The sequence below is a fragment of the Pseudonaja textilis genome, chromosome 1 (genome assembly GCF_049901715.1).
Source record: "Pseudonaja textilis isolate UNSWEBS1 chromosome 1, rPseTex1.2, whole genome shotgun sequence".
In the NCBI taxonomy this organism is placed as follows: Eukaryota; Metazoa; Chordata; class Lepidosauria; order Squamata; family Elapidae; genus Pseudonaja; species Pseudonaja textilis.
In genome coordinates this window covers 160473460-160499216 of record NC_141990.1, presented here as the reverse complement: position 1 = coordinate 160499216, position 25757 = coordinate 160473460, and the positions used below count along the sequence as shown (strand labels likewise).

Genomic DNA, 25757 nt, shown 5'->3' with positions numbered 1-25757 from the left:
ATAAGGCATGGATGATGAAAACAGGAAAAATAAGTCTGGCTTGCTTAGGAAATGGCTGTGTGATTCATGCAATATGTATGTGAAAACTGCCTGCTGATCGGAAGAATGCTGTTACTGTTCTCCTATACAAAAGTAAAGTTAGTGAATGTAAAAACAAAGAGATAGGGTCAACAGGGAAACCTGAACAACATCTGGGAAATCCATGTGTAATATCCATGTGTGCAAAACAAGATTTTTTTTTCATCAAGACCCTGGTAATAACTAGAACAGGGGTCGCCAACTTTAGGACCTCAGGGACCACCAAACTCATACTTTTAAATCCTGAGGACCACGAATACAATTTTTTTAAAAAAGATAATATATTTAATATAATTTTCATTTGTTATGTTAAATATAAATTCTTCACGTTCCTCCAGGCCTGGCTTGCTGAGAGGGAGAGCAGCCCTGATGTCTCTGCTGCCCCCCCTGCCTCCAGCCTCATCCATCGCTGCCTGAGGAAGGCACAGGAAAAGAAAGCGAACAGAAATATAGCTTTTGCTTGGGCGAAAGAGCAGGGATCGGAAGGCACAGGCAACAGAAAGCAACGTTTTTCAAAGGTGGCAGCTTCCGTCTTCTCTTGCCTGTGCCTTCCTCAATCTCCACTCTTTCACCCCAGCGAGAGCTGTGTTTATGCTCACTTTTCCTGTGCTTTCCCCAGGCAGCGATGGCTGGGACTGTCGGGGGGGAGGCAGCAGAGAGCCAAGACAGACGAGAAAACTGACAGCGCTGATGCCGCCCCATTCTGGACCTCTGAACTGGATAGTGAGCGCAGACTTGCTCACCCCGCCCCCTCCCACCACCACCAGCCGGTACTTTTCTTGCCCTGGGCTGTCCCTACAGCCCGCAGCCATTGAGGAAGAGCCCAGGCCAGAAGAGGCGAGCTGGAAGGTGTGGGAGTGCCGCGCAAATGAGAGTAGCGTGGTGTTCCTGGACCTTCTGGCCATCTCCATCACCACTTCAGCCTGCCTGTGCCACTAGCCCCCTCTTGCTGCAATAGCACCATCACCTCGTCCTGGCTGGTGAGGGCTGTGCTGCTTTTTGCAGGTTTGCACTTGGCTGAAGGATGGGGGACAGGGGGTGGGCGGGCCATGTGGGCGGCACAGCCTTGTGTTCCTACGCAGCCTGGATTAATTGCTTTCGGGCGGACATTTCTCTGCGGCCCACCAAAATTTTCTCACGGACCACCAGTGGGCCGCGGCCCACCGGTTGGCGACTGCCGAACAACATGTAGATGAATTTGTACACCTTGGAAGAATGTTTTCTTAAGATGGAAAAATGCATGAAGAAATCCTAAAATGTACAAACACTGATGCAAAGATAGTGGGCTGTATGTGGACTGGTATGAGAAATATACTATGTTATTTTCAAAGAAACAAAAATATCTGCATAAGCCCCACTTTTCACATGGGATGATACCTGTCAAGAGAAACATAAAAGTTGTATGGAGTGAGAATGCTTTACCTGGAGTGCAAGTAGTAAAAGAAGTGAAAGGATCAAGAATGTATAGTTACTGAACACAGAAGTGAGTGATTGGTATGAACAAAGTATGCTGAAGGGATTTGGTTAAATAGAAATGAGGACTGTAAATAAAGATGAAAGTGGAACGAGCAGGTTCACAGTAAGACCAACCAGGGGTGGGATGCAAATATTTTTACTACCAGTTCTGTGGGCGTGGCTAGGTGGGTGTGGCCATGTGACTGGGTGGGTGTGGCTTCTTCTCTTTTTTTGCAGCACCCCCCTCTGTGCTCCATTTTTTAGCCTCCTGGGCCTCAGGGAAGCCTCCTGGGGGGCGTTTTTGCTCCCAGGAGGCTTCCCTGAGGCCCAGGAAGGCTAAAAACGGAGTGCAGCGGGGGGTGTATCACCCCTCCGCGCTCTGCTTTTTTGCCTCCTGGGACTCAGGGAAGCCTCCTGAGCAAAGGAGTAAGACAGTGAGGGGGATCCCAGCACAGCTGATTGTCAGAACAGCTGATCGTTGGGAGGAAAAAAGAAATACCTTAAGGAATGACTGGGTGGAGAGAATGCAGTCAGCGATGTCTGCATGCGCGCAATGTCATGCATGCACGATAAGGACTGACTGGGCGGGGAGGGGAGTGGTAGGTAGGAAGGGGAGGCGGAGAGGAGCAGGGCCAGCCAGGGGCACGATTTGCCGTTTCTCTGAACTGAATCATAACAACCGGTTCTATAGAACCTGTCTGAACCAGTAGAACCCCACCCGAGACCAACCAATTTATGATTGAATGGAGCTCCCATCAAAGAAAAAGTTGAGAAGTTTAAAAAGCAAAAGACACTATTTAAAGATTTATATAGGTAGGGATATGTACATACATACGGTTTAAGGGTGTTACAAATATTCATTAAGGAAAGAATTTCTGCCTAGTCCCATAATTATGATCAACATCATGACATATTTTTAAGTAAGTCATTATGATATTCAGACTTCCCTTGCTAATCAAAGTGATTATAAAGTATGATGTCACATAACTGCTTTGCTTAGCAGTCAATTCCAGTAGTTCTCATTGCAATTGTTAAGTGAGAATCAGCTTTGTGGGGAGTAGGAGCTGCAATGCGGCTGGGGGCTGCAGAGTGAATGCAGAGTGAATGGCATGAGTGAGCAGGGATGGAGCCTACATTATGGGTGGGCAGGTGCTGTGGAGTGGTGGGCACTGTGGCCCAAGTGTGGCCAAGAAGGCAGCTGCCTGCCTTTTGGGATCTGCACTTGCTCTGCTGCCTGGGGGCTCCCTGGGAGAAAAAGCAGAGAAGCAATTTATGACCTGCTCTACTGACTTCCCCCACTGACTTTGCTTAAGGAAAACTGGCAAGGAAGTTTCTGCAATTGTTGTAAGTGCAAGACAGTTGCATAGTGCCAAAATTGCAATTATGTGACTATCAAAATACCGTGATGGTTGCAACTTTGAGGATCGCTCATTGAGTCCCCGTGTTCAACATCACTGTGAGTCTGAATGGTCACTGAACAAGTGGTTGCCAAATGAGGGTTACCTGTATCCCTGTTTATTATATAGATATACTTACGGGTTCATCTTCATACATTCCGGCATCCAACATAATCTGAGCAAGGATTCTCTCTCTCTCTTTTAATGCTTTAATTTTCTCCTTGATAAAGTACCTTGGGATAGGGATTTCAATGTTATCCTGTTGAAGAGAAACATATATTTTTACAAACTGTGTTGGTTATACATATGGTATCTTCCTTCCTTTCTAGCTTATAAACAAGGGGCTCAGTGTTGCTAATACTAATTTGTCATTGCTAAATGACAAAAGTTTTGTATTATTCTATTATTATTCTATTATTCCTTTTATTCTGTAATTGTTGAGAGTATATGATAATATATAGCCCCTGGAAAAAATATGTCAAAGCACGGGACGGCAAGGGGGGAGACGATAGAGGCAGCGACAGGAAGGAAAAATGGAAACCCTCTGCCCACTCATGCACATGTATGTGTGTGTGTCTCCCCTTTGCAGCCCTGCACTGTGATACTGCGGAAGAAAAGAACGGGAGAGATAAGAGAGGCTGGGATGGGAGCTTTTTGCAGCCTTCCACAGGGCTGGGGGAGCAGGGCGCAATGCAATCGGTGGCAGGTTGGGGGGAGATGTGCAGTCAACAGTCCTTTGAGCACACACCACTGAAGTAGCAACAGGTGAAAAAACAAAGAAACAAGAACTCTACAAAAAGGAGGAGGGAAGGAGATCGGAATAAGAAGGAAGGAAGGAAGGAAGGAAGGAAGGAAGGAAGGAAGGAAGCTCACCCACGCTATTTGGGAGGCTGTCCATGCTTGTGGGCCAGAAGGTGAAGCCGCATATACACGCTGTCCAGGAGGCTGCTTGCCTGTGCTGTCTGGGAGGCAGTCGCATGCCTGCACTATCCGGGAAGCTGCTCACCTAGGCTGCCCAGGTGAGTGCTGGCCAGTAGGTGAGGGTGCACGCCTGCGGTATCTGGGAGGCTAATTGTGCACTTTGGCTGGGACACAAGGCCTGCATGCCCACGCTGGTTGGGAAGGTGGTTGTCTGCACTGGCCAGGAAGTGAGGCTGCACACCCATGCTGTCCGGTAGGCTACTAACCCACAGCAAGCACTGCAGCAGCAGCTTCGAGGGGAAGATAAGCGCAGCCAGGCACCCCCTTGGGCTGGGCTGGGCTATGGGGTCCTAGTGGCCTGGGAGCTCGAAAGCCACGCTGGGAGTTTGCCCTCCGCTACCCAGGGCTCCAGCAGCCCACACCACAGGGGTCCTCCACATGACCTGAGAGGGATGGCGAAGCTCCTCTGTTGGTGTAAGATCCTGCCTTACCAGTCTTCTCAAGAAAGCAGAACTCTTGAAACAAAAGCCATTTCAAAAGGAACTTTTATTGGAAGATTGTCATAGCAAGATGTAGGCAGAAACTATGGTTTCCCGCTCAAAATGTTAGATCAAACCATTGCAAACAGAGCCCCTCCCAAAGCCCAGTCCATCATCGAGCCAATCCCGAAGTGTAAAGATGTTATGAGAAACTCAGGCCGAAAAGGTGATAAACTCTGGTTCCCAAGGCAATGCTGCCCCTCTTCTCCAGAGATGAGATAAGGCAGATAGCTCAAGGCACATTCCTATCTCCCCTCCCAAGGTCCCGAAAGTTACAGCAAGGCAAAGCAAGGAATAGAAATAGAAACCCCATACAGAGATCCCACTATGCCTCCCCCATCCCACCAGAACAACAGTGTCCCTATAGGAATCTATGGGACCTGACAGGCAGACAAGGGTTTGGCGCCCCCCCCATCTCGCTTTCCTCCACTGGAGACAATGGATCCCCCCAGTCCTGCCCAGGCCACTACAGGCACCCTCCCCGTCATGCGAGCAATGTTGAGGTGGCCACGCCCATCCTGGCCATGCCCACCTAATCGGCCACTCCTATCCCAACTCCCTGAAGTCAACCACAATCCTGATGCAGCCTTCAATGAAATCAAGTTTGACACTCCTTTTCTATGTCTATGTTCTATGTATATAGGTTCATTCAGAGTCTTGGTGATCCATGGAGACTGAGGGCAGACACTGAAATACTGAAAAATTAGGAAAGAAAGGCTGAGATAATGATTAAGCAAGTGGAAAACAAAAAAGAGTGGTTAAAAATTGAAGGCAGTGTCAAAGCTGAACTGCAATGACAAGGAAGGGATGTGAGAAGCCCTGGTAGGATTTAAGGGTCTAAGAGTGGAGAACTGATGACAGCTGTGACTATGTTGTGTGAACAAAAGAATGCCCGTCTTGACTGCACGGCAAGAGAGAATTCAAAAGTTCATGAGCTCTAGGCATATCATGGATTTGACCCAGTATCTCTGGGCTGACTCATGCAGGAAGCCACAATCTAAATCCAATTTTCATCTCTAAGATGCTGACTGGGGAGATGTTAGAACTATTCTGAGGGTCTAGCTCTTAAATAATATGTAATGCTTGCACAGCTATCTAGCTATGAAAGTTTTATTTCATTCTGATTTCCCCAAATCTTTTTTAGTGATCCTTCTGCCCAAACAAGGATACAATCATATTTAGATTCTGAATGGCTAAACAAACATGTTCCAAATTACTTCAAAATGAAAGTAGCTTAAAACAGCTGTACCAAAACAGGCCAACAATTGTTATATTGTAAAGATAAGTGATATAAAAGATGGAAAGAGCATATACCTGCTCTGATAATTATTTTTCTATATGGTAATATGTCTGTTTATATACTAGAATATATACTAGAATATTTACTCTATATACTAGAGTATATATTCTACAATATATACCAAAGTACATATATTTAGAGGAATACTATAATCTGAATTTCTAAAAAAAACTTCTGGAAATTATCATTTATCATAGCAGAAACATTGATCTAGGTCTCTATTTCTGAGGTGAATATCACATATATTTTGCAATGCAAGAATTGGGAGCGCCAACAACTATAGGATTGTGAGATTCTGGTGTTTTTCTGTATTATCTTCTCAAGTGAAATTGAACATTTATAGAAAACTCTGATTTTTAAATACACCTAAGTATATAAAAGTAAAACAAAACCCTACACTATCTTGAGATTGGATGCACACAAGAAAATACATATTTCTGAAATATACTTACAGGGGATAATTTAAGATCCTGTAAAATGTCATCAAAGTAATGATATTCTGAGAATTCCAATTCTACCATTTCATTCTTCAATTCCAAGATACGGCCCATTACACCATCCAGCACTTGACGAATAATTAAACGTTTTTGTGGGTGAACAATTTGGTCATAAGCTGATTCTAAGTTGTGAAATATCTGCACATATTTGATGTAGAAAGTAGCAAGCAGCTGAAAAACTAACAGGTGGTCTTTCAGTGGCTTTTGGGACTTCTCTTCAATTTCCTTTTGCAACAAGCAGTTGAGAGATTCTTGGGCTTCTGCCCATATTTTATTGTAAGTGCTAATAGGAACAGATAAAATGTGTTAGTTCTTAAAGGAAACATTAAATAATACACAATTGACAACAAAATCTTACAGACCTCAGCTTGAAGTAAATCCCATTTTAATTCAGTTGAATTCAATTAAATGCACTTGTCAGATTATATAAAATTATGGTACAGCCTCCAAAATTCTTTTTTTTTTTTAAGAATTAAGAAGGTGGTCAACAACTCAAGGGGATCCTGGAGGATTATCCGAACCCATTTTAATTTCTTTCAAGATTAAGAACTGTATGGATTATTGCGTTTGTTGAAGTATGTTTCTGCTTGTCAAAGACATCTGGCAGAGCCAGGATGGGGATGGTATACTGATTTTAGTGAATCTTTAACTCTCAACAGCTATCAAAACATGGTATTTGTCTGGATTGGTTATAGGAATTGGCAGCAATCCTATAAATTCCAATCAATGTTGATAGGAGAGATAACATCTACAACCCATTATTTGTGGGATGTCTGAGGGGGCTGATCTTCTTCCCCCTTTTGTTTAATATCTACAGAAACTGTTGTGTAGGAATATTGATCGGTTTGGGATCAGGTAGCCCTCGATTTACAACCACTGGTTTAGTGACTGCTGAAGTTAAAACCACACTGAAAAAAGGTGACTTATGATTATTTTTCACTTACAACAGTTGCAGAATTCCCACGCTCATGCGATTAAAATTCAGATGCTTGGTAACTAATTCATATTTATGACAGTTGCCATGTCCCGGGTCATGTGACCCCTTTTTGCGACTTTCTCATGAGCAAAGTCAATAAGAGAAGTCAGATTCATTTAACAATTGTCTTACCAACCTAACAGCTGCCATGGTTCACTTAACAACTGTGGCAAGAAAGGTCATAAAATTGGGCAAAATTTACTTGTCTCACTTAGCAGCAGAAATTTGGGGCTAATTGTCTTAATAAGTTGAGGACTACCTGTATTGCCACCTCCTTATTGATAACAAGTATGTATCTTGACCTTAGGCCAGTGATGGGTAACATTTTCGGCACCAAGTGCCCAAAGCAGGCACATGCACACCCCAAAATGCAATGCACGCATGCCCTGTGCATGCACCCCATCCCCCTTGCATGTGTGCGTGACCCCTTGCAAACGCACATGACCCCCATGTGTGTGCCCCACCCTCATGCACCCTGCCCCGCATGCACGCACAACACCCAGTGCACTTGCCCCACCGTGCATACAACCCCCATGCGTGCACCCTGCCCCCATGCATGTGGGACAGAGAACCAAAGATCAGCTGACCAGCAAGAGGCGCATGTGTATGCGTGGCAGAGCTGAGCTGAGTGATGGCTCACATGTCCAGAGAGGGCTCTGCGTCCCACCTCTAGGTTCATCATCACGGCCTTAGGCCAACCAAGTAATATTGTTGAAATCTTATCTTAAGTGTTTAGAAGCTTTGTGGTTGTGAAGGGGGAGTGTTAGGAATATAAGTCACCTAACAGGTATTTGGGTTAGAAATATATAAACCAAGATAAACATTTTAGTACTATGTCTTTAAGAGATTGCAAAAATTGCAATTGGGTGTGGTTTTTCAAACGGCCATAAGATGGAGCCAGAAACCTGGATTGTTTGAGTCTTAATCTCAGAAGAGAGTATGACTCTATCTCTGTTTCCTTCTGTTGGAAAGTATTGCCGTTGCTCCATTTCTTCTAATTGACTGATATTACTGGATTTATTGTAAGTCTGATACTGAACTCTTTTTTGACACTGGACTTTGATATTTGAATTATCCCTGGATTGAAAACTGACTGATTTAACTGTGAATGACTTTTGGATTGCTGATTTTGGACTTTGCTTAAACCTTTCTGGAAGTAAAAACCTACATTTACTGTGCAGTGTATCTGTGTACTGTGTGTGTATTATTCAAACACTTCTCTCAAATACGTCTCCCTGTATGCGCTCATTCTCCTAACGGGGAATTACCTCAACAGGGAGGAACAGACAGGCTCCATCCTGTCGAAAATAAATAGCTGAGACATTTTGAGGGGGAGGAATATTCTGGAGACTGTGTATCTTCAGTATTAGATGGAATTGTACTTTCTCATTTAAGTGGTGCACAACCTGGTGGTAATCTTAGATTCACAGCTCCTGCTCAAAGAGCATGTAGAACCTATGGCTAAGAAAGCTATTGCACAGGTTAATCCAGTGCACTATTTGCATCCATGTCTTTTAGAATCACTTATGCCTAGTCATCTCATGAATGAAGTGGTGCAATGTGCTCTACATAAAGTTGCCTTTGAATACCACTCAGAAGTATTGTTGATGTTGAATGTAGTAAAAGGACAGTGATGGGCATGCCATTCTATGCCCTTGTGACTCCAATGCTTCACAAGGTGCATGGTTACCAGGTGTAACTACCCATGAGATCCTTGAGAAAGATTCCAAGCGCATACCCCTCCCCTCTGTGAAAACCCAGAGTTGCCTAATTAGTCACCTAAGGCAGACTGATCTAATAGATTCTACCACCCTATCAGGTCAGCTAAATGAAATATTGGTTGAAAATAGTCTTATTACATAATTTATGTCAACTACACACAGTATTTGGAATAAATTGTTGAGTATTCAACCTGTGAGCATTTAGAAAAGAATGTATTGTTTGGCAGGAGTTATCATGGCTTTATCAAGAATATCTCTGTCATGCCAAAGGACATTTCTTTTTTTCTTTTTGATAGTGATTAATTTATTTGAATGTGGTTAACATAGTATATTTTGACTTCAGCAAAGCTTTTGACAAAGCATCTGTAAGGTTCCCAATTACCATATTCAAGTTATGACAATCTAAAAAGTATCTGGGTTGGTTATAACTAAACATGAATCAAAATTAGTTATAATGGTTTAATATGGTTTTTATGTTATTTTATTACTGACATTGTTTTTGTTCATGATTTGGGGCTGTCCAGAATTTGGAATAAGATGGGCTACTATATAAATGTTAATTACATTTAAAATTTTTAAAAACGGCTGGTGATACAAAGCAGTAACTCTAGACTGTATCAACAGAATACAATGTCAAGTTCAAGAGAAGATATCTTCCTGTTTATTCTGTGATGGTCAGACTACATCTAAAATATCTGGGCACATTTTAGAAAATGTACTATCAAACTGTTAGATTTGGGAAAATCAAATCTAGGGAAAACCAACCAGGAGACCTCTAAAGAGATTACAAAGAATGATTGGTGACACTGATATGCTGATAAAAGAGTGCTAACTGTCTTCACATATCTGGAAGGCTGTCATGCAAAAGATGGGGCAAGATTGTTCAAAGTTTTTCCAAAAGGCAGGACAAGAAACAAAGAAATTACAAGGAAGCAGATTTTGATTGGACCTTAGGAGAAAAAAATTGTAAGAACTGTTCACTTCAACTGTTTAAACAGAGATTGATATATAATAATATATAGTATTTCTTGCATCCACTTCCAACTCTTGCATTCTGTGTAAATACTGAAGAACGTGTATTCAGGTTACATAAAAAAGAAAGCAATTTTACTGAACATGATAATTACACAATGCTTCTCTGACTGGTAATAAAGCATGGTTTAGTTTTCTTGATCACTGATTAAATCAAATTCACTCTTAGGAAGAACCAGTAAAAATTAAATCTGTTTCATAAATAGCAAAATTAAACATGTACTTATGCAAAAGATCTGCAATTCCAGGAACAAATGTAACTTCCAAACCATTTGTGAAAATTAGCAGTATTCTATTAGTGGGTTAAAAAGAGTTTGATCCAATTAAAATTTGGCCATATATATCCATTTTGTTCATTCTTACTGTTAAGAAGGTATTTTCCACCCTGTACTGCAGGAGTGTAAAACTCAAGGCCCATGGGCCAGATCCGGTCGACAGGCTGTTTAGATCTCGCCCATAGGACCACCCTGGAAATAGTGAAGGACCAGCCCATGGTGTCTGCCAGTGAAAATGGAGCTCGGGGAACTCCATTTTCGTTGGCAGAGGGCTGCAGGAGGCCGTCATGGCTAAAAACGGTGTCTTGACAAGTGACACTGAGCTGGCCACATCCCGGCCATGCCCGCCCCAGCCAAACCCAGCCAGCCGCACCCACACACCCAGCCCCATGAGATCCAACACAACCCTGATGTAGTCCTCAATGAAATTTGACACCCTTGCTTTACTGCTGTCTAGAGGATGGTCAACAATATTTCCAAAATGAAAGATTGTGGCTCAGGGGCAAAAGCAGATCTCCTTATAGAAAGCTCCAATTATAATTTCTGGCCTCCCCCAGAAAAAAGGTTGTGAAACTAATTAGGAAGTACAGAAATCAGAGGTTTTAAAGGTAATACCAGACAAAACTGGTTGAGCAGTTAGAACTATTGTTATGTTGTGGTGAAAAGTCCCTAAAAACACACTTCCAATGCTATTATAATTTATTATAATTGCACACCCGCTTATATATTATGGGATAGATGTCATATGTATTTATAAAGTTTTGACTAATTCCTTCCCTTCGTTTGACTATTGTATAAAAGATTATTGAATTAAGCAGTGAGAACACTCCCTGAATAAAAATACTTCAATGCATACTCCTTTATTGCTTCAGTAATAAATGAGTTCAGTTGAATTTGTGTATTATTTGGAGCCCCTCACACAGTATCCTACCTTATACTGTGTTTTTTTCCCCAGCCAACAACACTTGTTGTTGCAAGTCAGGCTAGGCAATTTCAATTTGATCTGCGACCAAACCATACGAAAGTGAGATTATTTCTATACTTCCTAATACCTTAAATCATTAAGGGCCAATTTATTAGCCCTGGTCATCAAAGGTCCAACAGAAATTTCTTACATTTTATGGGGCTATCCTGCATGGAACTAGTGTGCATAAATGAAAGTTGGACAATACTGAACTAAAATCCAGAGATTGTTTTCTGGAGCATGGGAATCTTTTTTTCTTACAAATCATGTAAAACTGTAGAATTTATAAAAAAAGTCATTCATACAAAAAATACATGTATGTCTTACTAGTATTCGCAATACATGCAGATTGCAATCACATTGTATATTGCAGTTTTGTTCCTGTGGAAAAAATACCGCAGAGAACTGTGATCCTTATGAACTATGATCATAAGGGATCATGATATATCCCTCATTAAAATAGAGGGTAAAGTTCTCTTAAAATCTTTCATATGTTCCCAATAAAATATGAGTTATAAACCATACTGGCTAGGAGCCTAGTCAGATTTCATAAACTTGCAGCCATTATCTCTTGAAGAGGAAAGTATCGGCTTTCTATTATTAAAGACTGTCCCAAAATGATTACCATATTTCACCATTAAAAAAACAAACAAAATAGAACTAGCCTATAATGCAGCTGTAATATTTTAAATTTATAAAACTGTATTTTGTTTTTCAAAACAAGGATAGAGAATGGGTCTGAAACACCCGTTTTTCAATCTAAGGAATTAATGTGAATGTGAGAAGAGGTCAGCTAGGCAGAGGCGAAATGGGATAAAAACGTGGAAAATGAGAGTTCATTCCACCATGTTTGTTTGAAATAAACCCTCGCCAGGAACAAATTCCTTATTAAACTGCAGTTATAAGAGTGACATAAATAGGCAAGCGACATAATATTAAAGGTATTTAAATCTAGATACTAAGTGAAGCCAAACCTACTCCTATTTTCCGCGATCGTTTTCTTCCCATTCATCACCCTTCAACGTTAACTTCATAGAAGCTCTAACAGGGACCAGAACTGACCAAAGTTGACACCCCTGATAGCGGCACTATATATTTTTTTAAAAGTTTACTGTTTTATTTTGTATTTATATGTTCGTCATTGCTTTTTGCAAAATTGTACTTTTTTCTTTTTTACTTACTTATGCGACATTGTCTTTTGTCACCTTCCCTTGAGTTTCGCTTTCTTGTTCCTGTTTCAGTTTTCTTTTAAAAAAGCCTGTTGGAAAAGGAGTCAGGAAGAGTTGTCTAGCTATCCGTCGTTAAACTAGGAGGAAAATGCTCCCGGGTTAAGAGACCAGGAAATGAGCCTTCGGGCTGCAGCAGTGGGCATCCAAGGCCCCAGCAGCAGAAGCCCCTAACGACGGCGGCGCGTGTCCCGCGAGGCGAGCTTTCTACTCTTGCCTCCGCCTCGGGACCACGTGAATCACCCCCCACTTTCACGTCTGAAGGCTGCTTGTCCTGCAGTTGCACAGCGGACCTCTCCCCGCGCGGCCTCCTTAGCAACTAGCTTCCGACACCAAAGCCACGCTTCGGCTCCCCTCCTTTTTCTTCTGCCCGGGCGGTTGCTATAGAAGCGCCAGCTCCGGGGAAGGGAGATTGTTGCCTTCCTCACAAAGTATTACCTTTTGCTGTGCTCGCGGCGAAAGACCGCAAGGTTCTGTATGGGATCTTCGTTGTGCAAATTGCCTTTCCTCGTGGAATTTGATTGGGGTCCTAACATTTATATAGTCACTCCCTTTGCCGTACTTAAAATTTACCTCCAAAACTTTTAAAAAAATCAGAACGAAATCAAAGGAAAAAAAATCACCGAAAGATAAATCCCCAATAAAAGCCAAGGCAGGTGGCTTCTCAGCCCTTGTTTGCAACTTACACTATGCTACTGCTTCCCGGTTTTTTTTTCCTATATGAAGAGAATATGTTGAGCAATATATTTTAATTGGCAGCACTAACAATATTATCCTCTCAGGTATATTCTCTTCACTTTTCAGTCGTCTAGATAACTGGCTAAATTAGGGACCATCTTGGCAGCTGGAACGTATAAAAATCACCAACCTGAAGGACTACATCCAAGAGTTCTAAAGGAGCTGGTAGATGTCATCTCAGAACCATTGTATCACATCTTTAAAAAATCCTGGAGTACTGGGATACTACCAGAGGATTGGAAAAGAGCAGATGTAGTTCCCATCTTCAAAAAAGGAAGGAAAAAAAATAAACAGACCCAGGAAACTACAGACCAATCAACTTAACATCAATACCTGGAAAGATACTGAAAAACCTAACAAAAAACCAGATCTGCCAACATTTAGAAATGAGTAAAGTAATAACTAGCAGTCAGCATGGGTTTGTTAAAAACAGATTATGCCAAACCAATCTTATTTCATTCTTCAACGTAGTGACTAAATTAGTAGACCAGCGAAATACTATGGACATAATATACAGTACTTAGACTTCAGCAAGGCATTCAGCAAAGTAGACCACAACCTACTTCTTGGTAAGCTAGAAAAAAGTGGGATAGATAGCATCACCACCAGATGGATTCATAACTGGCTGACAAACCGTACTTAACAAGTAGTCTTTAAGTCTACATGGAGGGAAGCAAGCAGTAGGGTACCACAAGGTTCCGTCTTAGGCCCAGTACTCTTCAATATTTTCATAAATGACTTATATGAGGGAATAGAAGGGGAACTTACCAAATTTGCAGATTATACTAAGCTGGCAGGAATAGCTAACACCCAAGAAGATAGGCTCAATATCCAGACTTGAACACTGGGCCCTATCTAACAAAATTAAATTCAATGTAGGGAAAAGTAAAGTCCTACACTTAGGCAAGAAAAACAAAAAGTACACATATAGACTGGGTGAAACCAGGCTTAATAGCAGTAACTGTAAGAGGGATCTTGGAGTCTTAGTGGACCACCAGCTAAATATGAGCCAGCAGTGTGCAGCAGCAGCCAAAAAAGCCAATGCAATCCTAAACTGTATTAACAGAGGGATATAATCAAGATCAAGTGAGGTACTAATACCACTCTATAAAGACTTAATAAGAGCACACCTAGAATACTGCATCCAGTTTTGATCACTACACTATAAAAAATATGTTGAGACTCTAGAAAAAGAAGAGCAACCAGGATGATTAGGGGACTGGAGACTAAGGCACATGAAGAACAGTTGCAGGAACTGGGCTTGGCTAGTCTGGTGAAGAGAAGGACCAGGGGAGGTGACAAAACGAAGCTAGATTTCAGCCTACAAAGCTTGTAGACGACTGCAGAAGCCTTCCTCAAGCCTTTGGGAGGCCGAAAAAGGCCTCAAACTGGCCAAAAATCAGCTGTGAGGCTCAGTGCAGGTAAGGAGGCGGCGGGGAGTTGGGCGGTTGGGGGGGGATTGTGCGCACATGCGTAGGGGACATGGGGCGCATTGCCTTCTGGGTGCTGGCATGCGAGAGCGAGCATGCCAGCGGGCACACAATTTTTGGCACAGGAGCCCAAAAAGGTTAGCCACCACTGACCTATAAGGTCCCTTCCAACTCTGATTATCTGTTATCTAACTGAAACTCACTTTTAGTAAAAGCAGACTTTTGTATCCAAACTGAACACAAAAAAGAACAAATAGCTACCTGGAACAATGAACCCACAAAGATAAACCAATGGCACCTTGTTGCTCAAAGGTAAAAAAAAATCAAGAAAACTGCTGTCTAATCCAGTTCAGACCAGTCCCACCTCACTGGAGCTGAACAATCGATGTCACATCTTCCTCCTGGAGGAAAATATGCAGACATTTGAAGCAGAGACTTCATCAAGTGTTCCAGTAGCAAGATGGAAATTAGCTAAGGCTTCCCCAAAGGAAAAAAAAGTGTTGGTGATAGGTTACACATTTCTTAAAGGAACAGATTCATCCATTTGTAGACCAGATAATCTATCAAGGGAGATATGTTTTTTCCCAGGTGCAAATATCAAACCCACTGATTATTATCCCTTTTTTCTCTTTCATATTATGATGAATGACACAACAAAAAGCCTGAAAACAGTATTGAGGGACTATGAGCATCTAGGCAAGAAAGCCAAAAAATTAGGAGTACATATAATATTCTTATCTGTACTTCTGATGGAAGGTCAACATCCAATGGTGGAGCATAGGATTCTAGAAGAAAACACCTGACTCAAAGGGCAGTGTCATTGAGAAAACTTTGGATTCGCAGATCATGGTTTATATTATCTACATGGTAGGGGGATGGACTATTCCTCACAAGATATTAAAGAATGTGTTTAGAAAACAATTGGCTCAGCTTATCCAAAGGGTTTTAAACTAAAACTGGAAGGGGAAGGTGACAAATCTTTAGGAAATGTAAACCCCAAACATAAACTCCCTGATAACCAGAAAATAAAGAAGGGAGTGGGGAGATGGAAGGGAAACTTTGGTATGAAACAGAAGAAATAGGAAGCAAACATAAGGTCAGCCATAAAGAGCTCAAATGCCTATACCAGTAGTGGCTAACCTTTTTGGCAGAGAGTACCGAAATGGGAACATGCATGCCGGAAACAGGAAGAGCCGCTCCCTGATGCGCGTGGGGGGGAGCAACGGAAACAAAATTTAGCTTCCCAGTGCATGCATGCATGCCAGCCACCTGGTCTTTCAGTTTCTAACGTACATGCACGCGTGAAAACCAGGTGCCAGCGCATGGATGCGCTCCAGGGAGCTGTTCTTCCAGTTTCCAGCGTTCCCACTCGGTAGGATGGAACCCATGATTGGAAATAATACTAGAAGGATTTAAATTGTTTTTTTTTAAAAAAAAACTCCAGACCTAAAAAGAGTGGGAGTTGCATTGTACATATGAAATCATTAAACTCCTATAGAAATACACAGTACCACAAGTGAAATCCTTCTCAAATGCATTTGGGTGAAAATTAAAGGACATTTCTATAGATGTATACTACAGGTTATCCAACCAAGTAGAGGAAATTGATGACTCTTTGTTAATCAGTTAACTAAGATGTGCAGGAAACACACCACAATAATAATGTGGGACATTAAAACTACCCTGACCTGAACTGGGAAACAAACTCTGCACCAAGTGGGAAACAGGTTTCTGACATGCCTAGCTGACAACTTTGTAACCAAAAAGTTAGAGGAGGAAACCAGAAAGTCAACTATACTGGACTTAATTCTTATCAATAGGGATTCAATGATAGAAGGGTTAGAAGTTGTGGGAATCCTGCGGGAGAATGACGATGTCATACTAGTATTCAACATAATGCAAGCACAGATAATTGAACAAAGATAATGCAGGCACGGGTAATTGAACCAAGTTTTAGACTTTAAGAGAGCTGACTTCAACAAACTAAGAGAGAGATTACGAAAAGTTCCATGGATGGAAATGCTAGAGGGAAAAACAGTTCAAGTTGCTTGGGAAACATTGGAAAATTAAATCATAAACATCCAATCAAACACATTACTACAGAGAAACAAAAACAGGAGACCCTAGATGAACCCAGCATGGCTGGATAAAGAACTCTCTAACAAACTGAGCAAAAGACCTGGAGTAGAGGGGAACTGCCAGAGGCCTGGAAAAGAGCTGAGGTAGTTTCAGTCTACAAAAAGGGGGGAAATTGATCCAGGAAACTACAAATCAAGCAGTTTGACATCATTAGCCAGGAATATTTATTATTATTAATTTATTTTATTTATTGAATTTATATTTCCGCCTATTTGCCCGTGGTGACTTGAGAAGGCTTACAGAATGCAAAACCATATTTAATATTTAAAAAACAAACAAAAAACAAAACAAAAAACAAAAAGAACCCCAATAAAAACTAACAAAAAGAATCAAATAAATGAATAAAGTATAATAGAACAAAATCTGGAAAAAAAATCACCCCCCCAACTCCCACCATCCCCGCCCCAACGACAGCAGATCACACAAGCCATTTGATGGGCAATAGCAATATCCTGGAAAAGATAATGAAGCAGTAAATTTGTAAGCATCTCAAAATGAACAAAGTGATTACCAGAAGCCAGTATAAGTTTGTTAAAAAGAGATCATGCCAGACAAATCTTATTGCTTTCTTTGTTTGTTCATTTGTGTCAGAAGCAATCAAAATAAGGCAAACTATATGCAGAGGTGGGTTGATGCCAGTTTGCCCTGATTTAGGCAAACCAGTAGTTAAGATTCTGTGCAGTTCAGTGAACCAGCAAATCCCACCACTGGTTGCCCCCGCCCCTGCTCATTTTTGGCCTGTTTTGGGGCTGTTTTGGGGGGGCTGTTTTGGGGACCAAAGCGGCCTGAAAACAGCCCCCCAAATGGCCAATTTGGGGGGCATTTTGGGCCATTTTGAGGCTGTTTTCAGGCAGTTTTTCGGGCCATTTTCAGGATGTTTTAAGGGCATTTGGGGACCTGAAAAATGCCCCCAAAACGGTTTGAAAATGACCCAAAAATTTCCCCCTGAAAATGGCCAAAAAACAGGCCGAAAAACAGGCAGGGCCAGCCAGTGGTGGGATCCTACCTCTGCCTTTGAGGTGAGTGCCTGGGAAGCGGGGCTGGGTGTGATGAATGACATCACCCACCCAGTCACATGACCAACTGGCCACGCCTACTAAGCCAGAGAACTGGCTGTTAAAAAATTTGCAGCCCATCACTGACTATATGATAACCTTTAAAATATAAACTACTAGATTAAAATATGTATAAATTAAACAGATGTTGCCCCAAAATTAGACAGATCTTGCCTTCTTTGATAAAGTAACTAACTTAATGCATCAAGGAAATGTGTGGATATAGTATACTTAGACCTCAGTAAGTAATTTGACAAAATACACCATAGCCTATGTCTAGATGAGATGGAAAAATGAGGGTTAGAAAGCATCACCACAAGATGGATTCACAACTGATGAACTACACTCAGAGCATCTTCATAAATCATCTGTATAAGGAGATAGAAGTGCTCTTCAAAGCTCTCCACTAAGCTGATGGGAATTTGCTAACACTTTGGACTGAAGATTCAGAAGGATCTTGACATTTTTGAGCATTGGATCCTAGCCCACAAGATGCAGTTTAATGGTGAGAAAAGGTCCTGCAACTAGGAAAGAAAAATTACCTGACTCAACAGTAGTAATTGTGAGAAAAATCTAGGTGTCCTAGTAGTCCACTGTTTAAATATGAGTCAGCAGTGTTGCAGCTGCCAAAAAAAGCCAATGCAATCCTAGGCCCATCAACAGAGGAAAAGTATCAAGATCACAAGAAGTGATAGTACCACTTAATACTGCACTAGTGAGGCCACACATGGAATACTGCATCCAGTTCTGGTCATCATGTTAGAAATCTTGTGGTAGTGATGAACATATTATTGCTAAGATTTATAAAATGTTACTCAAATTGAATTTGGAAAGGGAGCATGTGAAACATTGTAAGATTCAGTGGGCAAGAAACTTTGGATATAATGTGATGCTTGGAAAATATGTGGACAAAAGGTTTAAAATTCACACTAAAGTATAATTTAAAAGAAAATTTCTATAAGATGATGTATTGCTGGTATTTAACACTGGATAATTTAACTAGAATAACTTATCCAATGTTAAATACCAGCGATACATCATCTAGATTCTAGAATGTATAAAGGTATTTCAAATGAGTGTTGGATGTGTAAAAATAAAGAAGGGATTTTTTTGTCATTTATGGTGGATGTGTGATAAAGCAAAGAAATTTTGGAGGAAGATTCATATTTTAATACAGAAAATTCCTAAAATGAAGATGAAAGCAGAAACTTTTCTTTTGGGTTTAATGAAAAAAATCTTGGAGAAAAATTGCAACTTTGATCTTATATATATTGACAGCAACAAGACTACTGTATGCACAAAAATGGAAGGACATTTTGATTCCCACCATGGACGATGGCAACAAAAGCTGATGAGTTGGCAGAAATGGCTAAATTGACTGTTTTGATAAAAGAAAAGAATATAAGTACTTTTGTTGCTACTTGGAGATCACTCCTGGATTTTGTACTTGAGATGGGAAAAAATGAAACTTTGATTTTGGGTTTTACTGATTAGATTGATTAGTTTTTATACAAATGGCTAGTTTATATTATTATGGAAAAAAAGTTGAGCTTCAATGTTAGTGCTTTATTTTACTGCAACAGAGACGGAGTCAGAAATCAATGCTTTTTTTCTTTTCTCCATCCTCCCTCTTATCTCTTTCTCCTTCTTCCCCTTATTGTGTCTTCCTATTTGCTTTTGTATTTTGTATTTTATTCTATAATCAAATAAAATATTTAAAGTTAAAGGAAAAAAGGAATAAAGATGCTGAGACCTTGCCCCCCCCTCAGATAGCTCCAAAGTTGGTTCCTTATCCTCATCCAAGCCTGCGTCTGAGGGAGCCATCACACTTTGTTAGGCTAGTCATGTCTAGTTCCCTTTTCCGTTTCTCATACAATTTACTCTATAGACTCATTATCATCTTAGTTGTCTTCCCTGGACTCCGAAATTACAGAGGGTAGAACAGGAAGCAAGGAGTGGGAAGAGTGCAGAGACGAACAACTAAGATGATAAGGACCTGCAAGGTCCCTTCCAGCCCCATGATTCTCTATATTTCTTATCTCTATGCCTTATGCCATTGATTCTTTTCATTGCCTACTTACCCCGCCCCCACAAGTCTTATGTACTCTTTCTTTTATTGTTAAATAAAATACCATTTTGTTTTATATATTTATTGCTTTATCTCTTTAAATAGGAGTGTGGAAAGAACTGATTTCTTTAGCCACACAATTTCAACACTAAGAGCCAGGAGGTGGTGCTGCTGGTCTTTCCCCTTTTACATTGCCAGAATTTGTACACAGGTCGTACAAATCTCTCACACTCAGCAGGTTCAGTTGGAGGCAGCAAGTGAAGTATTCCCAAAAAGTTAGAGTGGCACTGAGAACTATCAAGGTGTATATCAAGGCAGGGAAGAAAGACCTAGAGGACTTCTGGGGTAGAGATTTGAGTCCACCAGTGGTTCACTTTATTGGCTTAGCTGGATTGCTATAAATTCTACTACTGTAGTACAGGGGTGTGATGATTCATTGAAGGCCGCATCAGGGTTGTGTTTGACCTCGGGAACCAAGGTGGGTGTGGCCAGGGTGGGCATGGCCAGCTCGACATCACTCGTGTTGGGGACGCCTCTGGCAGCCCGAGCACTCTGCCAGAGAAAACGGGCTACTGAGTTTCGTTTTTGGCTGCGATGGCCTCCTGCAGCCCTCTGCCAGTGAAAACAGCTCGGGTGAACCTGCATGTGACCCTCTTAAGCTGTTTTCACTGGCAGAGGCATCGCAAGCCAGTCCTTCAATGTTCCCAGGGCACCCCCTCCCCCCAGGCATACCGGGTACTACTATAAAACTCAGGAGATCTTTGTGGCTCCCCATCCTCATTTCCACGGGTTCCGTTATGAAGTGAGTCCCTGCCCCACCACCAACCCATTCAATTGGCAGAAGGCTATGGGTACCTCAATCTCCTTAGTCCCAGTTTCTCTATGACCTCTGGGCTAACCACACACTTCATGTAACCTGGGTCCAATAGGGCCAACATCCTCCCCTGGGTGCCTAACAAAGGCACCACCAACTCTGGGATGGTCATGGGGATCATATGTCAACTTACCAAGAGGTCATCATTGGAGTCAGATTAATTCTCCTCCAGTAGCGTCAAGAGCTCCCAGACCCTCCTTGCCAGGTGGGGCAACTCAATGACTTTCACCCCTTTCAGGGTAGTCTCATGGACCCTCAGTGGTGGCTTCTCAACATTCCTACCCTGTGGCTGCAGGTTTGGGGTTAGGTTTGGTGGAGCGGCAGTCAGCTGCTTGATGCACTTCTTTTCCACACTTGAAACATGCTATGGACCACTGCTTAGACACTGGCCCTCCCTTGCTCACTCACAGGGATTCTTTGTGAGCAGGGGGTGAGAACTTGCTCCAACTGCGGCTGCCTCAGTGTCAATCTCTGGCCAGATCTATTTCCATATTATCAGCCCATACCAGCACTGGAGGTCCCAGGGGTCACCCAAGAGACTTCATCATTGACCCCATCTTTGAAACATTCATTCAGGATCTCCTAAGGCCATGTGGCCAGCCAACATGCCACTCCACGGAACTTCTGGGTGTATTCTACCACTGACTGCCAGCCCTGTGAGATGATCTTCATTCTATATCTGGCTTTGTGCTCTGCTAGAGGTTCCTCAAACTGCTGGTGAAGGGCTGCCATAAACTGGTTGTAGTTTCACAGTTGGGGGCATTGTTGTTGTGAAGAGAAACCATCCACTTTATTGCAGCTCCTTCCAGGGCCATGGTTACACATCTCACTTTGGCAGTTTATGATCCCAATTTCCCCCATTCTCCTGCATATAATTCCAGACTTGAATTAAACAGAATTCCAGCAATTTTAGATTCCCCCAAACTTCACTCCCAGCAGTGGTACTTTGGGAGCCCTTCGTCTTCAGGGAACAGCTCCCCCAGCCATGAGTGCTGGAGTCACAGCTGCTGGTGGCCGTGTGATTGCAGCCAGCATTACCTCCTGTGGGGCAATGGAGGCAGTTGTTGCTGCTGCTGCTATGAAGGTGGCCTACCTTCCCGCTGCCTTGCTGGCATCTCTTGGATTCCTAGGTAGACATATGAGCAAGCATTTCTCTGACTCTCCAGTTTTTGATCACCTTTGTGCCAGGTACAATGCATGGCTCAGCATGAGGTCCTTGTGGTCAGGGTCAGTAAGAGTCATCCCCAGTACATGCTCCTCAGGGCTCTCCAGTCGTCCTATGCCCAGTAACCATGTGGCTCAAACTGGCTCCTCATCAAGCTCCAGTTCCTCCACCCATTCTGCCTTATCTTGAGAGTGGTATGGCTCTGTGTGGGGTTGCTCCTGTGGCTCTGGACTGCTCCCGGTTACTCCTGTGGGTTGACATAGAGCACTTAACCCCCTTGGTAGACTTGGCCAATAAAGCAAATCTTGCCTAATGTCAGGTCTGCCTCCATTCAAATCCTACGAAAGAAAATCCCCAACTCCATAGATTTAGAGAAGAGGTACTTTTACTAAGAATGAACTGATAGCAGCAAAAGCAAGGCAAGGTCTGGGGAAAATCCATGTGAAAGTTACACATGGAAAGTCATCCCAAGAATATGGACAGGTGTCAGGTTTGAAAATAAATAAAGACAAAACTAAGATTTTGGTTAAGAATATGGTGGAAAAACAAAGGAAAGAATTAATAGAGAGATTGAATATCCAAATCACAAATAAAAGTTAAATATTTAGGAATACAATTAACAGCAAGATGTGGGAAAAAACAGGAAAATTTACAATAATCTCTAATAGGGAGAATATCTACAATTAAGATGAATACATTACCAAAAATTTTATATTTGTTTCAGAAAATTCCAATTAAACTAGGGAAAGAATATTTTGAGGATTTAAATAAAATATTACTGAAGTATATATGGCAGGGAAAGAAGGCAAGAATCAAATTAAAATTGTTACAAGATGCCAGAATAAACGGAGGTTTTGGTTTATCCAATTGGGAATTATATTACCAGGCAGCAACACTGATGAGGGTGAAATGGATAGTTTTAAGGAATGCTTGTTAACATTAGAAGGCCATGACCTATTATTGGGATGGCACGCTTTTTTATGGTATAAGGAAAGTAAAACACACAGTTATTTTAGGAGACACTATATTTGTGATGCTTTATTATTAATGTGGGAGAAAATAAGGAAACAACATTACATCAAAATACCAGTCTGGTTGTCAACTTTAGAGGCATTTGCATATCCAATTGTTTATAAAATGGAACATACAGTAAGATATGGTGAAATATTAAATGAAGAAAGTGAACTCAAATCTAAGCAAGAACTAGAGAAATAAGAAAAAGAGATGAATTGGTATTCATATGTGCAAATACATTCTAGATATGATAAAGATTGTAAGACAGAAAGATTTTATAAGGAACTTACTGAATTAGATGGAATTTTGACAGGTACTGATGAGAAGGTGATTAAAAAATTATATGGATATTTACTTGGAGTAAAATTAGAACAAGTAAAAGAAACGATTGCTTGGGAGGAAATTTTTGGATATGGGATAGATTTAGAAAGATGGCAGAAATTATGGTCTCAAAACTATAAAATAACAGTGTCAACAGCATATAAAGAGAATTTGTATAAGATGTTTTACAGGTGGCATCTAACCCTGGCAAGAATAGCAAGGATGTTCAAGAACAAATCGGAGAAATGTTGGAAGTGTCATCAGATACCTGGATCATACTATCACATGTGTGTGGAATCCAAGAGATACTGGACTAAAATTCATACATGGTTGGAAAAAATGACAAAACAGCATATAGATTTGAAACTAGAGATTTTTTTATTGGGTATCCTACCTGAAGGATACAATAGAGAATTCACAGATTTGATTATAAATGTTTTAACAGCAGCTAGAATTGTATTTGCCAAAAATTGGAATAATGAAAAAATTGAGGTGATTAAGAAATAATGGAATGTGCAGAAATTAGTAATTGACATTAGTAATTAGAGAGCAAGAAGATAAAGAATATTATAAAATTTGGGATTTATCAATGACTAGATAAGAAAATAGGGAAATAAAATATATTATAATATAAATACAACATAATAGTAAAGATAAGACAATATAATGATATGTTATAACTGATTACAATGAAATGAATGATATTATGAACTGGGTTTTGTAAAGTTGAGATTTGCTTGTAAAGGATGATGTCAGTTTATAATTATAGTCTAATAAGGAGTTAACAATAATATAATAGAATGTGCATAGTTGATCCATATAATATGAACTTTAATTTAAATTTAGAAGGGAAAGACTGTTGATATTGTGCACAAAAGATATGTACCAACTGACACACTGTATAATGGAAAAATGGTTTTCTTTGATGTTTTATGTTTGTATTTGCCAATGTTCGTTGTCAAAATAAGTAAAAAACTTTGAAAAAGAAAAAAAAAGAAAGTCACCCCAAATCCTTCCCCCAGAGTCCACTCCAGGAAGACCAATCAGTGTCCAATATATGCTGTTATAATGGGAAAACTCTTCAGCAGATGTTGTATGTCTCTGAAGGCCCAGGACAGTTGGCCTTGAAAAAGTCCAAATAATTCCACCCACTTGATGGGTGGCAAACCTCCCTTCCAATTCTCACAGGAACATTTCACACCAGCTCACTTTCCCACCCCAGATGCCAAACCCCTCCTCCCTGTTTCCATGGCAGCCAAGGGCAAGCAAGCCTTAAACCACACGCAGGAGATCCAGCTGACAGCGTTTATGTAACATAAATGAGAAATTCTTCACATTCTGAAAATACACTATTAGCTGTTCTTTAGTATGTTTTCAAATATTGATTCCTTAGATAATCCCATTACTTATCCCATGAGATATTAACCTTATCCTGTAATGCAGGGGTGTCAAACTCAAGGCCTGTGGGCCGGATGTGGCCCACAAGGTGGTTAGATCCGGCCGAAGGGTCTGTGCTGGAAACATCAAAGGACAGGCCTGCGGTGCCCAGGCTGACCGGGCGCTGATCTGCCACTCAGTGGTGGCCATCCAGGCTGGACTGCAACTAGCCTTAGATCCGTGGCTCGTCTCAGCCCTGCCCCCTCAGCATGTGCACAGGACGCAGAGCTTGACGTCCCTGGGGACTGCATGCTCAGCATTTCCCTTCACCCTGGAGGTCAGTCCTCGCATGCTCGGTGCCTCTTGTGTGCAAGCCCAGGGGGCGGGGCTGAGGCAGTGCCGTAGATCTAAGTCTGGCAGTGATGTGGCTCAGATGACCACCACCAGGTTGCAGATCAGGAACCACGCCCTTACCTCCATGCCACACTCTCCAGCTTTTCACTGGGACCGCCCCACCCCCACATGGGAAAGCCCCACTGCCAATCTCTCCCCCTTTCCTTGTTTCTACCTGAATGTGGTGGAAGGAGATGGGAAGGAGAGGGCATGGGACCCACGAAGCTTCTGCCTGCCAGCACACAATGGATGATAGGAGTGGTGCATGGGCTCTGGGGGGGAACATAGAAGGTGAATGTCAGTGGCATGCGGCTTCTGGTATTGTGGGGGAAGAAGGGCAGAAGCGTCAGGCATGGTGGCAATGGAGGGAAGGGTGGACAAAAAAGGAAGCTCCACAGGGTTTTTTTTTTAAAATGGGCAGAGGCTTCCCATTTTGTCTCCCCTCCCCTCTTGTTGCCTCTGTGTCTTATGGATTTCTGCATGACTCTCAGCTCACCTCTCTGATCCGTGTGTGTGTGTGTGTGTGTGTGTGTGTGTGTGTGTGTGTGTGTGTGTGTGAGACAAGTATGCATGTAAGGCCTCTCCCCTTGCAGCCGAGCGCTGTGACATTGGGGAAGAAAAGATCAGAAGAGATCATCTGAGATGGGAGCCTCTTGCAGCCTTCCACGGGGCTGGGGGCTGAGAAAAAGAAACAAGCATTGCAAAAAAAAAAACCAGAGAAAGAGTTTTTGTTAGTTTGCACTTTGCACCCTACCATCACAGAAATTTGTTTGCGGGGTGAGGGGGGGGGAAGCAGGGGAGG

General features: G+C 41.8%; 1 protein-coding gene across 3 annotated transcripts in view; it reads right to left on the bottom strand.

Annotated features, from left to right (window-relative positions):
• DRC11 (dynein regulatory complex subunit 11) overlaps positions 1–25757 on the bottom strand; it is a 119274-nt gene that overhangs the window by 70832 nt on the left and 22685 nt on the right. For 2 of the 3 annotated variants that reach the window (XM_087919559.1, XM_087919561.1), the window contains exons 1-3: positions 12337–13074; positions 6143–6470; positions 3070–3189 (exon numbers count right to left, since the gene is read on the bottom strand). In XM_087919559.1, coding sequence (XP_087775685.1) covers positions 3070–3189; positions 6143–6470; positions 12337–12347 — 459 coding nt within the window. In that variant the 5' untranslated portion in view covers positions 12348–13074. Of the gene's footprint in view, positions 1–3069; positions 3190–6142; positions 6471–12336; positions 13075–25757 lie in introns of those variants that run through there. The other variant, XM_087919560.1, reaches the window with a different exon arrangement.